The following is a 17,601-nucleotide window of genomic DNA, read 5'->3' as shown; positions in this document are numbered from 1 at the left end:
CATATATTCAAAGCATCATTGAGGAGATATTGAACGATTGATTCGTGCCCACTTTCTGATTTGTAGACAAGGGGTGTGGCGCTATGGACAACTGTCCACGGGTGTATGCCAGATCTGACGAGTAGTTTTGTAGCGTCCTCGTCCCCCCAAGCTGCTACATCGCGTAAGAGTGTACCGAGTAGGCCTTCGACGTAGATATCTGCTCCCTTCCTTACTAAAGCAGCGAGTGTGCATTTGCATTGCTTTGATTTAGTCGCTGCCCATTGGAGCACTGTTTGCTCCTTATATAGTATGCCTGGAGTGTATTGTAATGGTGGGTGCACCAGATGTGAGAATCTAGCCACCCAAGGAAGGGATGAATTTACTAAGACAACACACTGTCTTAGGAAAAAGAGCCAAAGGGTCATAGCTTAGACTATTCCACAACGCAGCAATAAAGTGTATGATGTAGTGAAGTGGTTTAGACAAGTTGTACAAATGTTGAGTCTGAGAACTCAGGGATAAGTCAGAGGTTAGCACCTCACTGACTTTTCAGAAACAAGGAGTAACAAGATCAATGCTTGGAAGCTTGGAAAAGACGTGGAAGTATGTGATAGTCGATTTACTGTATTGTCTGCTTGCTCTTTCTTAAGGAAAGGGCAATCCTATTTATGCTAAAGGAGTGTAGTTCTCTCATTTTCCAAGACTTTCCATGACTAACCACGCTTGGTAACTGTAGTCGACGTAAGAGAATCCCATAGAACCATCTCCTAGGTTCCTAGCCTATAGGAAGTGAAAGGAGGTCCAAGGTCAGAGTACCCCTATAGACAAATTATGTCATAACTTAACCAATCTTGTGGGTAACTAAGGAGCGATGACGTGTAATGAATCATAGATGGTTGTAGAAGCTTTGGGAGCTATCGTTCATGTTCCTAGGCCTCTAGTTGATAGAGATATGTCATGTGTAGTATTAGCCCAGTAACTAAGGATTGATGTCATGTAATGAATCATAGATGTCATACTGACATTCGTTGCACTCAGTTTGCTATCAAACTCAAGAGCAAACTTAGAAATCTCCTCCTCAAACCTACAAGTCACCATACATATCTTGGCTTATCACACCAACAACAGAAGCAATACTACTCAACGATTGCTGCAAACTCTTCTACTACATCTGTTTATGCTACATACATCACGGCATATCATAACTAACCCTAAGGTTTTTGAAATTTTCAGGACAATTCAGTTCTGCCACTTCAAACCTAGGGTGATAACCATAGTTTGCATAGAAAGGCGTCTCTTTTGTGGTGTTAGAGATTGTGTTGTTGTAAGCAAATTCTGCAAGATGGAGAAGATCTGCCCAGTTGTCTTGGGCATAGTTTGTATAAATTCTTAGATATTGTTCAAGTACAGAGTTGACTCTCTCTGTCTGGCCATCTGTTTGAGGGTGATAAGCTGTAGAAAAGCATTGTTCCATGTTTAAGAGTTTAGAGAACTCCTTAAAAAAGTTTGAAGTGAAAACTGCTCCCCTATCTGAGATCCAGTGTCCAGGAATTCCATGATATTTAAAGACCACCTTGAGGAATAGCCACGCAAGTTCAGAAGCTGTGATAGTCTCATTGCAAGGCTCAAAGTGTGCCATTTTTGTGAGCCTTTCTACCACCACAAGGATAGAGTCATAAGGGGTAGCACCCCCTTTTGGGATAGAAGGAGGCAACTTGACTATAAAGTCAATGGATATGGAGTCCCATGGGCGTTCTGGTATAGGTAGAGGCTGCAAGAGGCCATAGGGCTTTTGCCGTGTAGGTTTGTTCAAGTTGCAAGTAGTGCAAGAAGATATATAGTCTTGAAGAGTAGTCCTTAGACTAGGCCAGTAGAACTTTCTTGTTAGAAGTTCATAAGTTTTTGCAAAGCCAAAGTGCCCTGCAGCTGGAGCATCATGGAACTGCTGTAGGAGGTGTAGCTGTAATCGTTTATCCCTTGGGACATAGATATAGTTCTTGAATAAGAGAAGTCCATGCTGATTTTTTGAGAAATTCTGTAGTCCAACTTTCTCAAGAGAGGAACCTTTCTTCTGGAGGTATTCCAAAGTTCTTTTGGCAAAGGTATCGTGGTTGTAAGCATCTTTGAATGCTTTAAGAAGTGTTGCTGAGGGTGTATAGTCTTTAAAGCTCTCTGGTTTCTGAGAAGAGGTAATGGGTGTAATGGTGGGTAGACTGGCCACGGTCCGGTCCGGTCCGGTCTTTTAATGTTGAGTGAGGACTGTTTTACGGTCCAGTCTTTTTTTTTAGGACTGGACCGTGAGACAAAAAGACCGGACTGATAACATTCTAGTCTTTTTTTTAGAGTGTAGACTGTTTGCTAAAGTTGAGGTCCCTTTAAAAGACCGGACTGATAATAGTCCAGTCTTTTTTTAGAGTGTGGACTGTTTGCGAAAATTGAGGACTGTTTAAAAGACTAGACCGTTCGGTCTTTCCTAAGAACAGTCCGGTCCAGTCCAGTCTTTTACATTATAAGTGGGGGCCACCACATGTCATCACATGATATGTTATTAGGAATAGCTTTAAGTGCAATCGAATATAATAACGTTACTGTACATGCATTTTGAGGTATAAGTTGAAAATAGTATAACTATAATAGTTCCATTTACACACTGTTAAATAATTACACGTGATTATAATTACACGTGATTATATTTACACGTGATTATATTTACACGTGATATTATATTTACAAGTGATATCATATTATTCAATCAAAATCGATCATAGAGTAGTCAATTAGTTATGACTTATATTTGATATGAGTTTAATTAAGCATTAATAGCAGCTACTAATGTTACTATTAATTATTACTATAGTTTGATAAATATTATATGGTTAACGTGCATGTATAACGAAAGTGCCAAACAAGCGAAAGTGCCAAAATATCGCGACTACCCCATAAGAATTGCGATAAATCCACCACAACAATATAAATTAATTAAAACTACTCGGAGTCCTCTTCCTCAGACCTGTCTATTACAATCTGACAAGTGCGCGCATTGTGTCCAGTCTCACCACACTTGCCACAGCGACGTGCATGGGTTTCTTCCCTTGGCTTCCGACCACTACTTGCCCTTATTTCTTGCTCTACTTGCTGCACAACGTCCCTCTCGTCCTGTAGCTCCTGTGCTACCTGTTGACTAAGTGATCCTCCTTGCTGTAGTCGTGTTTTTTTAGCTCTCCGGCGCTTGCTTAGCACTTCATTTGCCTGTCGCAGGTTTTGGTTCTCTGCTTTTAACAATGCTAATTGATGCATTATTTGCGATGCACCCTTTGTAAACTGGTCAACAGCTGCATAGATTGAGGTTGGAGAGCTATTTTGATGATGCGCAATTCAGTTTTTAATGAAAGTAGACTGTGATACAGCTTCAGTTGGGTTATTTGGTGTCTGAGAAACCCATGGTTGAGCGGTGTTTGGGTGAGAGGTTGGAGGTGTTGGCGTCTTAAACCTAAGGTCAAGTGTAGATATTACACTCTCAGGGCTAAATGGAAGAAGCCCAGCACCTCGGAACCCTCCCTGAATATTGCTTTCTGTCATTGCAATGTTAAATGCAGCGTGGAAGGCAGGAAAGAAGTCATCCTTAGTAATGTGAATAATATGAGAACTAACGCCTTGGATTACTGTAACCCATTCCCGATTGCCAGGCTGCACCTTTTTTGCCTTTGCCCGCCCATCTGAGCTCGTTACTACCGTTGCGCTTGAGATGACGCCCATCATAAACCCAGTCTCATCAAAGTTGTAGATATCTGCATTGTTGATGCCATACTTTAGAATTGTGTTCCATACAAGCTCAAACCAGCCACGAATGACTTCTGGATCTTCGCACTTAGCCCTCTGGTAGTCGTATTTTCGCTGGAAGCGTGTCCGGAGCTCTACATGGCGCTTAACAAAGTTTGAAGCCCAACGTGACCCGACGTGTGGCGCGTCGCGTGTTGCAAGTAGTCGATTTGCCATATCTTCAACAATAGACAACTGAGGAGGGAACCCTTTAGCAGCTAAGTCAAGTATATACTGAACAAGAACTGATTCCTCTAGGTTACTTAATTTCCGTAAGTTGGCTTGGATATCGCGTCGTGAAGGTACGCCTTGTAAACGGTGACATAGCTTGCGGTGGTCTACGGAATAGATCCTAGCTGCAACTCGAAGGTACAAATTTGGGTCGCTTTGCATAGCTTGGATAGCTAGCACTAATTTGCTTTCATCATTTTTATGGCGCATGTTTTGTTGTGGAGGAATTTAACATTTAGTTGGGGGGGTTGGTCACCGCATGATTTTGGCACTTTCGCTTGTTTGGCACTTTCGTTATACATGCACGTTACGTTAATTTAATAGTTATTAATTAATATAGTTAACATTTGCATAACGTACATGTATAGCGAAAGCGCCAAACAAGCGAAAGCGCCAAAATTATCTACCCTCACGACAAACATTGCGATAAATCTACCACAACATTAGAAATCAATTGAAACTACTCGGAGTCCTCTTCCTCAGAGGTGTCTATTACAATCTGACACGTGCGCGCATTGTGCCCAGTCTCACCACACTTGCCACAGCGACGGGCACGGGTTTCTTCCCTTGGCTTCCGACCACGGCTTGCCCTTATTTCCTGCTCTACCTGCTGCACAACATCCCTCTCATCCTGTAGCTCTTGCGCCCCTTGTTGACTAAGTGATCCTCCTTGCTGTAGTCGTGTTTTCCTAGCTCTCCGGCGCTTGCTTAGTACTTCATTTGCCTGTCGTAGGTTTTGGTTCTCTCCCTTTAGCAGTGCTAATTGATGCATTATTTGCGATGCACCCTTTGTAAACTGGTCAACAGCTGCATAGATTGAGGTTGGAGAGCTATTTTGATGGCGTGAAATCCGAGTTTTAATAAATGTAGACTGTGACATAGCTTCAATTGGGTTGTTTGGTGTCTGAGAAACCCAAGGTTGAGCAGTACCTGGGCGGGAGCTTGGAGGCGTTGGTGTCCTTAACTTAAGATCAAGTGTAGATATCACTCTCTCAGGGTCAAATGGAAGAAGCCCTGCCCCTCGGAACCCGCCTCGAATGTTACTTTCCGTCATTGTAGTGTTAAATGCAGCGTGGAAGGCAGGAAAGAAGTCATCCTTTGTAATATGAGAAATATGAGCCTGCATCATATCTTCAATTTGCCGACCATAGGCCTGCTTTAACGGGCCGAAACAGCCAACATCAAGTGGCTGGAGTAGATGAGAAGAGTGAGCAGGCATACAAAGCGTAATAATGTTGTGTTCCTTGCAGTACTCCTCAAACTCATCTGAGTGGTGGCTCTCATGACCATCAAGGACTAACAAGCGATAACCACCAACACTCTGGGCCTTTGTATGCTTCTCAAAGTGCTGACGCGTCTTCGTCTTTACTGTGGCCACTCGCTTGTGGTGGCCACTCGCTTGTGAAATACGTTATTTGATATAAAAATTATGTTCATTACCGTGAGTATCTAACCCACTCGTCTGCCAACCTTTTGCAAAATATACGGTACAAAGAAAGCCTAATTATAACAATCTGCTTAAGATATCGCACTCGCTTGCGCTTGCTCGGGGTATCTCTTTCTGTTCTCTACACTATGACAAAGGAAAAAGTTTTGATAGATATTAAGGCGGGGCTATCACCTCCCTAGATTCGCTCCAAACATTGTCTCATCGACGGTACTCTCATCATCATCATAAAATCCGGCGTCACTGTAATCCTCTGCCCGTGCATCAGCGTCGTAGTTGCTTTTGTGCATCATCGGGGGAGTCGCTGGCGGCCCATCGGCGCTGGCGGCACGCGCCTTTCCCTTGGCAAGCTCCTTCCTCGGACTTGCCCGTTCTCTTGCCATTTGAGTAGCAGCGAGCCTGCGGCCTGTGTTCTGGAACGCACTAGGCTGGGCCTGTGGTGGGGGCGCAGTTTGGCGTACTGTTGTGGCTGGCGGGGTCATCAAGCCGGAGAGAAAGCTCTGAGCACCCGACGCTACTGTTGCTGCTGGGCTAGCTCTGGCTGGCTGGAGACCTTCGCGAGTCTTGCGCCAGCTACCCCACGCAGCTGCCATCGGTCCGACGACCTGCGCAACGCGAGGCGATGCTGCCTCGCGGATGCTGGCAGTTATGTTTGGCAAGTTGATGGCCGAGCCGCCGCTGATCGCCCGCTCGCGCTCTTGCTCCTCCATTTGGAGATTTGCCTGAAGGCGAATGGCGGCTGCCCTGACGGTTTCCGGGTTGAATCCCGCCTCGCCGATGGTGTTGATGATATCCCGAAGATCACCAACACGTACAGCAAGAAGCTCACGGAGCCATATGATCTCATCGTCGCGCTTTGCTATTTTGGTTGGCGCATCGAGATCGACACCGGCGAGCTGGTGCTCAAGCGACTCGATTGTCTGTTCGCGGTTCTGGAGCTGCTCTTGGAGGACCATGATGGACTCGCGGAGAGCTTGTGGGGACACCTTCTCGGGAAGCTTCATTGACAGGGCAGGTGTTTGGGTAGAGTCCTTGACGGTTCGGGCGGCTTGTGCGGCAGCAAGAGCGGCCGCTTTGGTAACCTCAAGCTTCTCTTCAACATGAGCAACTCGGTCTTGAAGGTGCTCTGTCTTGGCAGATGACAGGCTCAGCCTCTCAAGAAGATGCTGCTCAGATCGTTGTGCGTCTTCGATGGTATTGCTGAGCTGGCGCTCATGTTGGGTTTGAATATCCTCCATCTGGTCTTGGTGGCGGCGAATGAGTTCATTCAGTTCCTTGGCCTTGGACTCTGTTGCCTCCTCTAGCAGCATGTCATGCCTCTCTCGGGCAGTATCCGCATCAAGCTTGACGTGGTCCAAGTCTGCTCTGACTCTCGCAAGTTGGTCCTCGAGGTCTTGTCTGACGATATTGACTTGGTTGTTGGCCGATTCAATTTCGGCCTGCATATAATTCCTGGTTCGCTTGACTTCGCTCAAGCCGGACTCGCGAGCCTCTTCAAACTCGCGTTTGTGGCGCAGGACGTTCTTCTCGGCTGCATTGAGCTCATTCTCAAGATTAACTACGAGAATATCCAGCTTCTTTGAGTCATTAACGGCGCGAATGCCTTCGCGTTCACCAGCTTCAAGCCTCTCAATCTCCTTCTCAAGGCGCTCTCTGGTACGCGCCTCAGCTTGCAGCCTGGCGTCAAGGACTTCCTGTCGCGCAATAAGAGCTTGCTCCTTCTTTGCGCGTTGGGCGTTCTCCTGTGACACTTCCTGGGCTGCCCTGGCCATATCATCTTGCAGGTTGCCCAGCTTGTTGCGGAAGTTATCCCGGACGCGGAGGCTCTCCTGAATTTGAAGCTTGAGGCTCTCGACTGCACGTCTGAGGGCAGTTGACTCTGCAGTCGCTTTCTCGGCATCGTCCTTGCTCGTGTTGGCCATCTCAGTGGCCTTTTGGGTCTCAAATTCCCATTGACGGCCTTGCTGGCGAGCATCTGCAATGTCTTTCTCCAACACGGCGATTCTGTTGGTGAGGTCGGAGTGATTTTTCTGCGAGTTTTGTGAGCTGGCCTCGAGCAGATTCGACCTCATTGCATTCTTGGCTCTCGTGTCCTCCAAAGTCTTGACCTTCTTATCGCGCTCCGCAAGCGACTCTCGGAGTCGCACCTCTTCCCCAGAAGAGATTCGGAGAAGCCTTTGAACCTCAGACAGACGATCCTCGGCAGTGCGGCGGTTCATGACCTCCAGCTCCATCTTCTCGTCGGCGGATGTAATCTTGGCCGTCATTTCAGAAACCTTTGCTGCTAGCTCGGCGATCTTGGCTTGCGCAGCATCGTCGACGACTGGGTCAACCGGCATCCGGCTCTCAATGGAACTTTCGACAATATTGCGGAAGTCGACATCAGTATGCTTGGGTTGGCTAAACTGGCCTTGAAGCTCCTTGAGGGCCTGTAGGACTTCAGAGTGTCCCTGAACGTTCTCGACGGGCTGGCTCGTAGCACGCTGCACCGAGTGGTGCTCTGCAAATGCTTCAGCGATCATGCTTCGCATCTTGTCAAGCTTCCGATCCTTCCTGGGACTGAGTGATCGGCGATGACCCTCGTCGTCGTCTTCATCATCGGCATCGCTTTCCTGGAATTCGGCAGACATACTGCGGCGGGCTCCGCGGCTCGAAGGTGGCCGTAAGGTTGCAAGTGACAGCTGAATGACCTGCAACGCTTGCTGCATGGGCCCTAGCTTTTCGGCCAGTATGCCGCCGACGATATCATTGACATGGCTGTCAAAGAATTGAGATCGAGCGTTGAATTTAGACTCGTCGTCGCGATCCAAAACGCTGTCCCAGTCGCTTGGCTCAACGCTCTCATCACCATTGAGGTGGTGAACAGGAGAGGTCTCGAATGCCCTGGCAATTGGCGAGTGGGACACGAATGGGTCGTCTTCAACCCTCGAGAAGACTCGTTGTCCACGGCCTCCAGGTAGAGCCTGAAAGCGTCGCGGGCTAGGACTCGGAGCATCGCTGCGCATCAGGTTTTGTGGATGAAGGCGAATAGGAGACGACTCGCTGTGCGGCATCTGCAGTGTTTGCTCCGAGCTGACGGGCCGCTGCGAAGACTCCGTTACGTGTCGGACAGCACCCATGGACGAGTCGGCCTCGTTGATGTGGCGCATGATATCATCTATCTCCTCGAATGAAGCCTCCCGAGGCGGGGTACCAATGTAAGAAGCGCCGTCGTAAGCTGCTGGGCTTTGTGGTGCGGTTTCTTCCGACGTTGGTATTTCAGGATCGCTGGCATCGACCTCTGCGGCGACCTCACTTCGTTGTGGTGGTGGCGAGAGGGTTGGGTCCGCGTATCTTGAGCTTGCAAGCCCCTTGCGGGGTCCACGAGTGACTTTTGCGGGCTCGGGGGCAACATATGTGAATGGATTGGTAGGAGCTGACGCCTCAGGCTCAGTCGGTTCAGTTCCGAACCAGTTTGTCCCGAATTGAAATGGTTTTGCAAGTGCAGACAGCGAGTTTTTTTTATGCCTCTTGTGGTCATTGCTTTCAGCCGATGGCGCGGGTGCAGCAGGCTCCTCTTCTGGGACGTTTTGGTCGAAGACCTTGAATGGGGCGCTGCCGATAGAGTGAGGGTTGGACCTGCTGAAGTCGACGGCATCCTCCTGTTGCTGCCATTTGTATGGAGCCCAGGCCTTGCCTTCATAGTCCGGTGAGTCTTCGAATCGACTGCGGGTTTGATTCTGCAGAGCACGCTCCGGTACTGGTACAATGCGAAGGGGCTTTTGCTCCTGGTCCATTGGCGAGGCGTTCTCTTTGTCAATTGGTTTGGCTGTTACTGGAGTTGCATCCTTTGGTGGGGACTGCTCTTGGGTGGTCTCTTGGAGTGGCATGGCAGGCTGCGCAAATAGTGGAACTGGATCACCATCGCCTACATCTGCCGTCGACCTCTTGAATCGGCCGTCTCCCTGCGTGATGTGACCGTCCTCGTCTCCACTCTTGCCAGACGAAGTGTCTGGCCGAATGATTGGGATGGCCCTGGACTTTTTGGGCTGCTTGATTATGTCGGACAGGGTCATGCTGATGTTGCCAAAGATGGACGATCTAAGGTTTGCAGGCGTTTCAGCAGAGCTGCCAGCCGAATCAGGCATGTACGAAGCCAGCGGAGTGAACTCGGGTGCGTCAGGTCTAAACATGGGTCCCGACGAGGAGAAGCTGAACTCGCTTTGGCCCGGCGTGAATAGAGCAGCATTGACGTTGATCTTTCTACTACCAAATGTGACTGGAGGTGACGCTGGACTGGGACTGATCGGCTGGAATGTGGTATTAAAGGCTGACACTTTCGGCTGCGGGGCGGCAAAGATGGCTTTGCTAGGCGTGAACGTGCTAGCGGTATTAAACTTGAACTCTGACGACGCAGCTGGGTTGAATTTGAACTCAGAGGCAGATGCGGGGTTGAACTTGAACTCTGGCGCCGCCACGTTCAGCTTAGATGTTGAAGCCTTGGACACGTGTCCGCGACTGGCCTTTTCAGCACCTGAGGTTGGCTCAGAGTCTACCCATGGGTTGGTGGCAATGGACTGAGATCTTTGGTGGATGGTGCTGTTGGCCAATTTGGGGGTGCCTAGCGCACTTGGATTGGTGGAGCCCTCAGACGTGTCCTGTTTGGCAGGCTCAGAGGCGAGTATGGGGCTGGCACTTTCTCCATCGTATGGACGCTGAGAAAGGGAATGGCCTCGGCTATGGGGTTGCGGGTGGTATAAAACCGGCCCGTCTTCGTCAGCATATTTGGAGGCACTCAAGCCTGCTAAGGCCGGTTTGGGTTTCTCCTGCTGCTGCTCCTCTTGTGGAGGCGATACAGGGGCTCGCTCCGAGTGAGCACTGTAGTCATCGTGATCCAATTGACGTTCAAATTGTTCCTCCAAATGATACTCTGCATCTTCAATTTCCTTTTGTAGACTGTCACTCAGGTTGAGGCGATGAGCAGGCTGACTGGCTTCGGGAGTCTTCGAAGCGCTCTTCTCGCTATCCGCCTGAAACTCTTGTAGTCGTGGGGACTGTCTTGAAACGGACTGCTGGACTTGATGGAACGACATTTGGTTGGAGAACTGTCGCTGGGCTTGAGCGACGATTGGGGCGGCCTCGTTCGGGAAATACCCGTCCTGTGGCAAAGGCAAACCCAAGGAAGGAAATCCACCAAAATTATGCACAGATGGAGAACCACCACGATGCATGCATTGATATAGCATCTGTTGAGGAGATGATGGGACAGGGGACTGCTGTTGTGAGCCACCGTAGGGCGACCCGAATGGGTGTTCCCCGCCAGAGAATGAAATCGATTGGTGTGGGTTGTGAAACTTCCCCAGTATATGGCCGTGTGATGATGTTGACGCGGTGGATCCCACAAATGAGCTCTGTCCCGTTGCAGGACCAGCGCCAGGAAGCAATGGCGGCGAAAAGAGCTTGGACGGCTGCGTACCATGGCTGCTGGCAGCAGATGATGGTGGGAGCGGAGGCTGGAAGGGTAATCCATACTGCGCCGAAGCTTGACGGCTCAGCGTCGGAGCGGGTGAAGGTGTCGGGATAGGATCTTCATCACCAAGTGATACTCCAAGAGCTCGTAACTTGGCCTCTTTCAGCTCGTCCACATATGCATCCCAGTGTCGTCTGTCAGGAATGCTGATTCTGAAATCACGGGCGTCCCGTTCAAGACGAATCTCAGTTGCATCTGGCCATATGCCTCGGCTTTGCCCTTGGGACACTGCTTCATGCGGCGCACCGTTGGCGTCGAGGTTGAAGCCCATGACATTGTAGCGGAGCTGCTCCCAGTCGCGCAGCATCGAGATGACATCCTTTTCAGTTAATGGTTTAGGGCCCTTGCCTTCTTTCCCGCGATCCTCGTCTAATGGCAGGAGAATGGATATGTTCTTCTTTCCCCAAGGCACTTTGGTCTTCAACCTTGGCTCAGGGTTTGGGGATGGGATTAGTTTTGGTGCAAGGTCTTCAAGAGCCACGTCGCTCGCCATAGGCAGCGCCGCTGCACGCCAATTCGAGGCGCTATCCGCCGGAGGGGTCGGAAGCGGCTTGTCTACAGTTGGTGGCGGGGTGTCGTGCGAGGCAGCAAAGACACCGTCTTGTGCGACAAGGCCAGCCACAGACTGCTCGGCCGTCTCATAACTCGCCGAGGAAGTCATACTGGTAGGCGCTTTGTATCTGGAAATGTCCCTTGGTCGGATAGTCTCCGCGCTAGGGCCTCTGAGATAGCGTCGGCTTTCGTGCTTGCTATAGCGTCGCTCAAGAAAGCTTTTTAGTGTTGGCGTCTTTTGTCCAAATTCGTATTCCTCAAGCTGATCTTCGGCCTCAGAGCTACTCAGTGAAGAGTACCCTTTCTCTTCGGATTTATTGCTGTCACTGAGCCACGCTAATCGCTCAATCTCTGTATCTTCTGCTGCGGTATGCTGTCTGATCCAATCTTCAGTCAAGCCTCGAGTCGGTCTGCGAGCTCGATTAAATAATACGCTGGCGCTCACAGGAGCAGCGAGAGGTTCTGTAGCGGAACGGAGAAAGCTAGGCGGGGGTCGAAGGTGCAGAGAGTGGAAGTCTAATCTCCTGAGAGGCGAGTCTTCGGAAGTATCACTGCTCAAAGTCCCACGATGCGGGCGAGCGGGGACTGGGTCTGCCGGTTCCTGGTATGGAGAGCCCCAGCTCGTAAAGTAGCGGCTGGATTCCGTACGGGACTCGGAAGGCGGAGTGCGGGAGAGGTTGAGGCTGCGACCGTTGATGGTCGGCTGTGGCAGGGGCGGAAGAATAGGAGAGGAGCCTCCTTCCGCCGTCGAGCTCGAAGAGAATGCGGGCGAACCAGGCACAAAGTCGTCGGATTCGGGCGTCGCGGGTATGAAGTCTATCGAAGTAACGGGAGCCGCGCGCGACGAAGACGGTGACGACGAGAGCGAAATATTTGCTAGATGGGAGAGGCGGTGTTAACCATCGAGCAACCACGGTTTTTCGACGGATCGGAGGAGCACACCTGGCGTTGTGAGACGAGCGCAAACGATATCGAAGTCGTCTGCAGCTTCGTCTTCTCTGGCAAACGTCTAGTCGACTGCTGGAGTCTGGAAGGAGGATCTACAATATCCTGACGCGACGTGAGGAAATGTTGGCGAGCACAGATCTAAAGAAATGACATTGTTGATGGACGCGACACGGAAGGAGTACACATTCGCTCGAGTCGTAGGAGAAGGTGATGGCGTGCAAAGCAAGAGCTCGACTGCGAAGATGAAGGATATTGGGGAGAGATGACAATGATGGCGACTTGATGATGGTGAGGATGAGGATGGTATTCTATCTCTTTCAAGATTTTTCTTGGAGAGGTTACCGGATTGAGCGTCGAATGTGCCTTGGGGAAGTTCAGGGGTACACTGGGGATTCTGCGGATTTTGCGCTCCGTAATTGGTCACGGGTCGTGCCACAACCGTGACCTTGACATGTGTGGCTGGAACTTTGATACGCTGTAAGTTACGGAGTGTCTCTCTCGAAACTTGTGGTATGCTGACGGAGATCGGTTGGCCACACCACTGAGGCCACGCCGCGTTGATGTCATGACACTTACATACTGTGGGGCGATGCGCATGAGTCCACGCTATTTCGTTCGCTCCAGAGAGAGCAACTAAAGCGATTGATTTCACTGGACTTCAAACATTTTATTCTTTGGATTTTGTGAGGTCGTCAAAGCTCTTTCAGCCTGAAGGCATTCATAGTCCCAAGGCATTGCAACCTAACCGCCTGACTACAGTGTTTTCGGTCAGCGTCGGATTGCCGAGCAAATCACATGTCAAGCCCTTACCACTTGTGCCCCGCAGACGACGAGTTTATTTCCTCAAATAAATCATCATTTCGCATATTGAGCGCGACAAAATCTATCAGGGTGCAGGCCGCTACTCATATCGCCCTTCTTCGCCTATACACCACCACAACATACCGCTTATTGACAAAGCTTTGGAGCAACCGCATCAGAGGCAATATCAGAGCCAGCAAGGCGGTCCGTTATATCTTCGACCTCTCCTCTAGCAGACCAGTAGTATCTGGCTTGTATATAGCAGTTTTAAACGAAACAAGACGGACTCACGATCTCCCATTCATCTTCAGGCACACCTGAGGGAGCTGGGCAACACAATATCACACAGCCGTTCATCATGTGCGCAAAGGTTCGTCAGAACTCGTCTCAGGTGCATATCAAAAGCTAATATTGTCATATCTAGCATGGAGAGAAAGCAGTTCAAGGAGTATTGGGGTATTTGCCCAATTTTTTTTTGAGGAAGCAGAAGAGACGAGATGGTTGACGGGTAACGGCGAGGAGATCATGATCTACGATCCAGCAAATGTGGCGGATACTACGAAGAGATACACAACGGCTGACGCCCTCGAAATCCCCAAAGGTTTCGTTGTCGAAGTTATTTGGGCATGGGTGAAGATGGAGAAGACCAAGTAGGCTCCACCATCAATGCCGCGTTTCCTCGATGTCCGTCTCTACGGCCAAGCCATATCGTGATGGAAATATCTTCGTTCGGGTCCCGGGGTATCATTGTAATCCAGCAATTTGTTGTTGATTCTCCTAACCCCCTTTCTTTTCTCCATTGATGGCTGCTCTGAATTGTATTTAAAAGAAGCTCGCCGAAGAATGATACTTGACTAATCGGCCCGTTCGAGTACATCCGCTCGATTTCTATCGTGATTATAATTAGCAGTAGATTTTATAATGAAATTGAGGTTTCACTTACGCCTGCCCCCATCATCCTGTGCCGATACCCCCCGCTTGTCCTATCTCATCCATACGCACTTCGTTTCCAGCCGATTCCGCCGCTGTCGAATCCACTGTCTTGCCGAATGGTTCCTGCTCCCGAAATCCTGTTCCCCGTCAGTGCCAATTAGAGCGTTTTAGCAGTCTCCGACAGGCTCTGGCTTTACATTGCCTGATCAGGCCAATTAGAGCGTTTTAGCAGGTCTGGATGGAGTCTCTTGAGTGGTAGCAGGGTTTGAAGTTGTTGTTTTTGGCGGTCATCTTCTTCGTTCCATTCTGGTCTATCTCCTGGTCTTCGAGTTAATGCATCTGCTTTTCCGTTCTGTTTCCCAGGTCGATATATAATTTGAAAGTTAAACCTTGACAGAAACTCAGCCCATCGAGCTTGCCTTCGAGTAAGCTTCTTTGTTGTCATGAAGTATTCAAGACTCTTGTGATCTGACAAAACTTGGACTGGCATTGCTGTGCCCTCAACTTCTGGTCTCCATGCTTCGAAGCATCTGTGTAACGCTGACTTCTAAACGATAGAAGACACAGAGGTTCTCTTGCGTAAAGGTTTACTTATCAGAGGAGGCAGGGGATCAGACACAAAGGCTTCAAGTAACACGTTACTAGTATATAACAAATACTGTATTGAGTTGAGCACGAAGCTCCTATCTAAGGAAATACTATCTACTTATATAGTGGCGTCGTGCCTAGTGGACTCTTGGGAACTCACTCGAGTCCTCGGAGTCCTGGACTCTTAGGATTCTTCTCATCATCCTGCGAGTCCGTCACGTGCCTAGTGGACTCCTGGGAACTCACTCGAGTCCTCGGAGTCCTGGACTCTTAGGACTCTTCTCATCATCCTGCGAGTCCGTCACGTGATACTTTCGGAACTACTATTCCCCGCTGCCCCTCCAGGTACCAGGGCTGGTCTCATGCGACCTCCCTCCTTCCTGTCCTGTAGTTGGCCAGCCTTCTTGTTCCGTCGTAACAATTTAGTTTGCGATAGTCTACGCAAAATCGAAGTCCACCTCCTGGTTTGCATACAAATAACACAGGTGAGGCAAATGGTGCTTTGCTAGCTTCGATGAATCCTTTGGTAAGATTGTCCTCCACGTATTTCTTCACAAGATCAAGCTCTTCCCAAGACATGTTATAGAGTGGTGCATGCCCTAGTTTTGAGTTCCCTTCTAACACAATGTAATGGTCTGCATATCTGTGAGGCAGGAGCTTGTCTGCAGCCTGTTTTGAGAACACATCAAGATATTTATGGAACTCCTTTGGGAGGATCAGTTTTGGGTCGATTTCTTTCGTTTCCTCCTTTGCTTGTTCAGCGAGTATATCTTTAAATGATACTGCAAAAACCTTAGCTCCTTTCTGCTTCCGAAGCATATTGAATGGTGCAGCTCCAATCATTGTAACAGTGCATTTGTTCTTGTTCTTATAATGAGGTTGGAGGGCTGGCTTCGGAGCTTCTTTATCTTGTATTTGCTTCTCAGCTTGGGGACTTGTAGTTTTCACTTTTAAAGTGTCTGTTGGTGTAGTGTGCTGGCAGTGACCTGTTACGACGGAACAAGAAGGCTGGCCAACTACAGGACAGGAAGGAGGGAGGTCGCATGAGACCGGCCCTGGTACCTGGAGGGGCAGCGGGGAATAGTAGTTCCGAAAGTATCACGTGACGGACTCGCAGGATGATGAGAAGAGTCCTAAGAGTCCAGGACTCCGAGGACTCGAGTGAGTTCCCAGGAGTCCACTAGGCACGTGATGGACTCGCAGGATGATGAGAAGAGTCCTAAGAGTCCAGGACTCCGAGGACTCGAGTGAGTTCCCAAGAGTCCACTAGGCACGACGCCACTATATAAGTAGATAGTATTTCCTTAGATAGGAGCTTCGTGCTCAACTCAATACAGTATTTGTTATATACTAGTAACGTGTTACTTGAAGCCTTTGTGTCTGATCCCCTGCCTCCTCTGATAAGTAAACCTTTACGCAAGAGAACCTCTGTGTCTTCTATCGTTTAGAAGTCAGCGTTACAGTCATCACCACAGATCTCGCCTGGACCAACCTCATCACGCCACCCAACCCCAGGGTCACCACCACACTGGAGGAGGGCCTCGAGCTCAGCAAGCACCTCACGCTGCTCCAGGGCATCCCTAAGGATGGTGGGAAGGATGGCCTCGACGTCTAGCCTGTCACCGTCTTCCACTCTGCAGACGAGGACCCAGAGCAGCTCCTCGTCTACATGAGGGGGGGGCTGAGCCTCCCAGACAGGAACAAGGACCTCTGCCGCCTCATGGTTGATGCCATTGAGAAGTACACGACACTCGCGCTACCCCCAAAGCCCAGCAGTGACGAGAGGCACGAGATGGAGCAGGCTAGGAAGGCTGAGCACGAGGGGAAGAAGTGGGGAGTCTACCACCTTGGGCTGTGGCATGCCACAGGACAGCCACACACGCCTCCCACCCTCTGCTCAGACATGCGCAGGACTGGAGCGGGCTTCGGGGCCACGCTGGCCCTCTACAAGACCATGGCCCCCCTCGCGCAGACCATAGGCAGGCTCTTCCAGGAGATCGATCCCAGGGCCTACCAGCAGTACAGGCAGAACTACCTTGGCGAGTGTGCAGCCACGCCTGAGCTGGAGGTCTTCAAGTTCAGCAACAGGAGCTGCTGGCACTGCCTCGCGATCCTGATAAACGCCCAGGTTGGGCCTCACAAGGACAACCATGATGTGCTCGATGGCTGGGTCGCGATGGCCTGCTTTGCAGAGTTTGAGGGAGGGGAGCTGTGCCTGCCAGCCCTTGGCTATAGGATTCCCTTCCAGCCAGGGGATGTTGTCCTGTTCCGCTCTGCAGTCCTCGAGCACTGGATCGCGCCCTTCGAGGGCACGCGGTACTCGTGCGTCTTCTTCACGAAGCAGAGCAACTGGCAGCCAGGTGAGGAGGAGTAGAGGGCTTGTCTCCTGGTCCATTTCCGGACTCACGTTCTTGCAGGGATGGTAGGTTGACGGTCTCGCAATCGAGTGGAACGTTCGCTGACGTTTCCTGTGCAGCTTTGCAAGGGGAACAAATTGACGTACTCCGATTGTTGATCGGACTTTAGATGGTGGAGATATTCCGGTTTTGGTCGGGCGATGCATGGGAGGGGTGATTGGGGGAGCATGTTATAGGATGGATTGTAATATCCTGACGCGGCATGCAGATGGTGCGTTCGATAGCGTTAATAAAAGTGATTTGCAAGACGAATCAAATGGCGTACTCCGATTTGTGATACGAGTTGAGACGGGTGAGATATTGCAGATTTCGCTGGGGGGACAGTAGGGGTGGTGGAGCACCTACTCTGAGGGATTATAACCTTTGCAGCTACG

At 50.0% G+C, this 17,601-nt stretch overlaps 4 protein-coding genes across 4 annotated transcripts; 3 read left to right on the top strand and 1 right to left on the bottom strand.

Annotated features, from left to right (window-relative positions):
* Window positions 1–5,649: 5,649 nt before the first annotated feature.
* On the bottom strand, window positions 5,650–11,649 carry VC83_04872 (uncharacterized protein; the record flags this gene model as incomplete). The annotated part of the gene is made up of 1 exon (XM_024468499.1): window positions 5,650–11,649. One exon carries the CDS (start codon window positions 11,647–11,649, stop codon window positions 5,650–5,652), a length of 6,000 nt encoding a protein of 1,999 aa, XP_024323747.1.
* Window positions 11,650–13,283: 1,634 nt separating this feature from the next.
* Window positions 13,284–13,610, top strand: VC83_04871 (uncharacterized protein; the record flags this gene model as incomplete). The annotated part of the gene is made up of 1 exon (XM_024468498.1): window positions 13,284–13,610. One exon carries the CDS (start codon window positions 13,284–13,286, stop codon window positions 13,608–13,610), a length of 327 nt encoding a protein of 108 aa, XP_024323746.1.
* A 37-nt stretch (window positions 13,611–13,647) lies between these two features.
* On the top strand, window positions 13,648–13,943 carry VC83_04870 (uncharacterized protein; the record flags this gene model as incomplete). Its single annotated transcript, XM_024468497.1, has 2 exons — window positions 13,648–13,663; window positions 13,714–13,943. 2 exons carry the CDS (start codon window positions 13,648–13,650, stop codon window positions 13,941–13,943), a joined length of 246 nt encoding a protein of 81 aa, XP_024323745.1.
* Window positions 13,944–16,001: 2,058 nt separating this feature from the next.
* VC83_04869 (uncharacterized protein) lies at window positions 16,002–17,229 on the top strand (the record flags this gene model as incomplete). Its single annotated transcript, XM_024468496.1, has 3 exons — window positions 16,002–16,057; window positions 16,266–16,399; window positions 16,451–17,229. The coding sequence occupies 3 exons, from the start codon at window positions 16,002–16,004 to the stop codon at window positions 17,182–17,184; spliced, it is 924 nt and encodes a 307-aa protein (XP_024323894.1). The 3' UTR covers window positions 17,185–17,229.
* Window positions 17,230–17,601: the final 372 nt, after the last annotated feature.

This window comes from Pseudogymnoascus destructans, assembly GCF_001641265.1.
Source record: "Pseudogymnoascus destructans isolate 20631-21 unplaced genomic scaffold scaffold_11, whole genome shotgun sequence".
NCBI classification, from domain to species: Eukaryota; Fungi; Ascomycota; class Leotiomycetes; order Thelebolales; family Thelebolaceae; genus Pseudogymnoascus; species Pseudogymnoascus destructans.
This window is presented reverse-complemented; position numbering and strand designations above follow the sequence as displayed.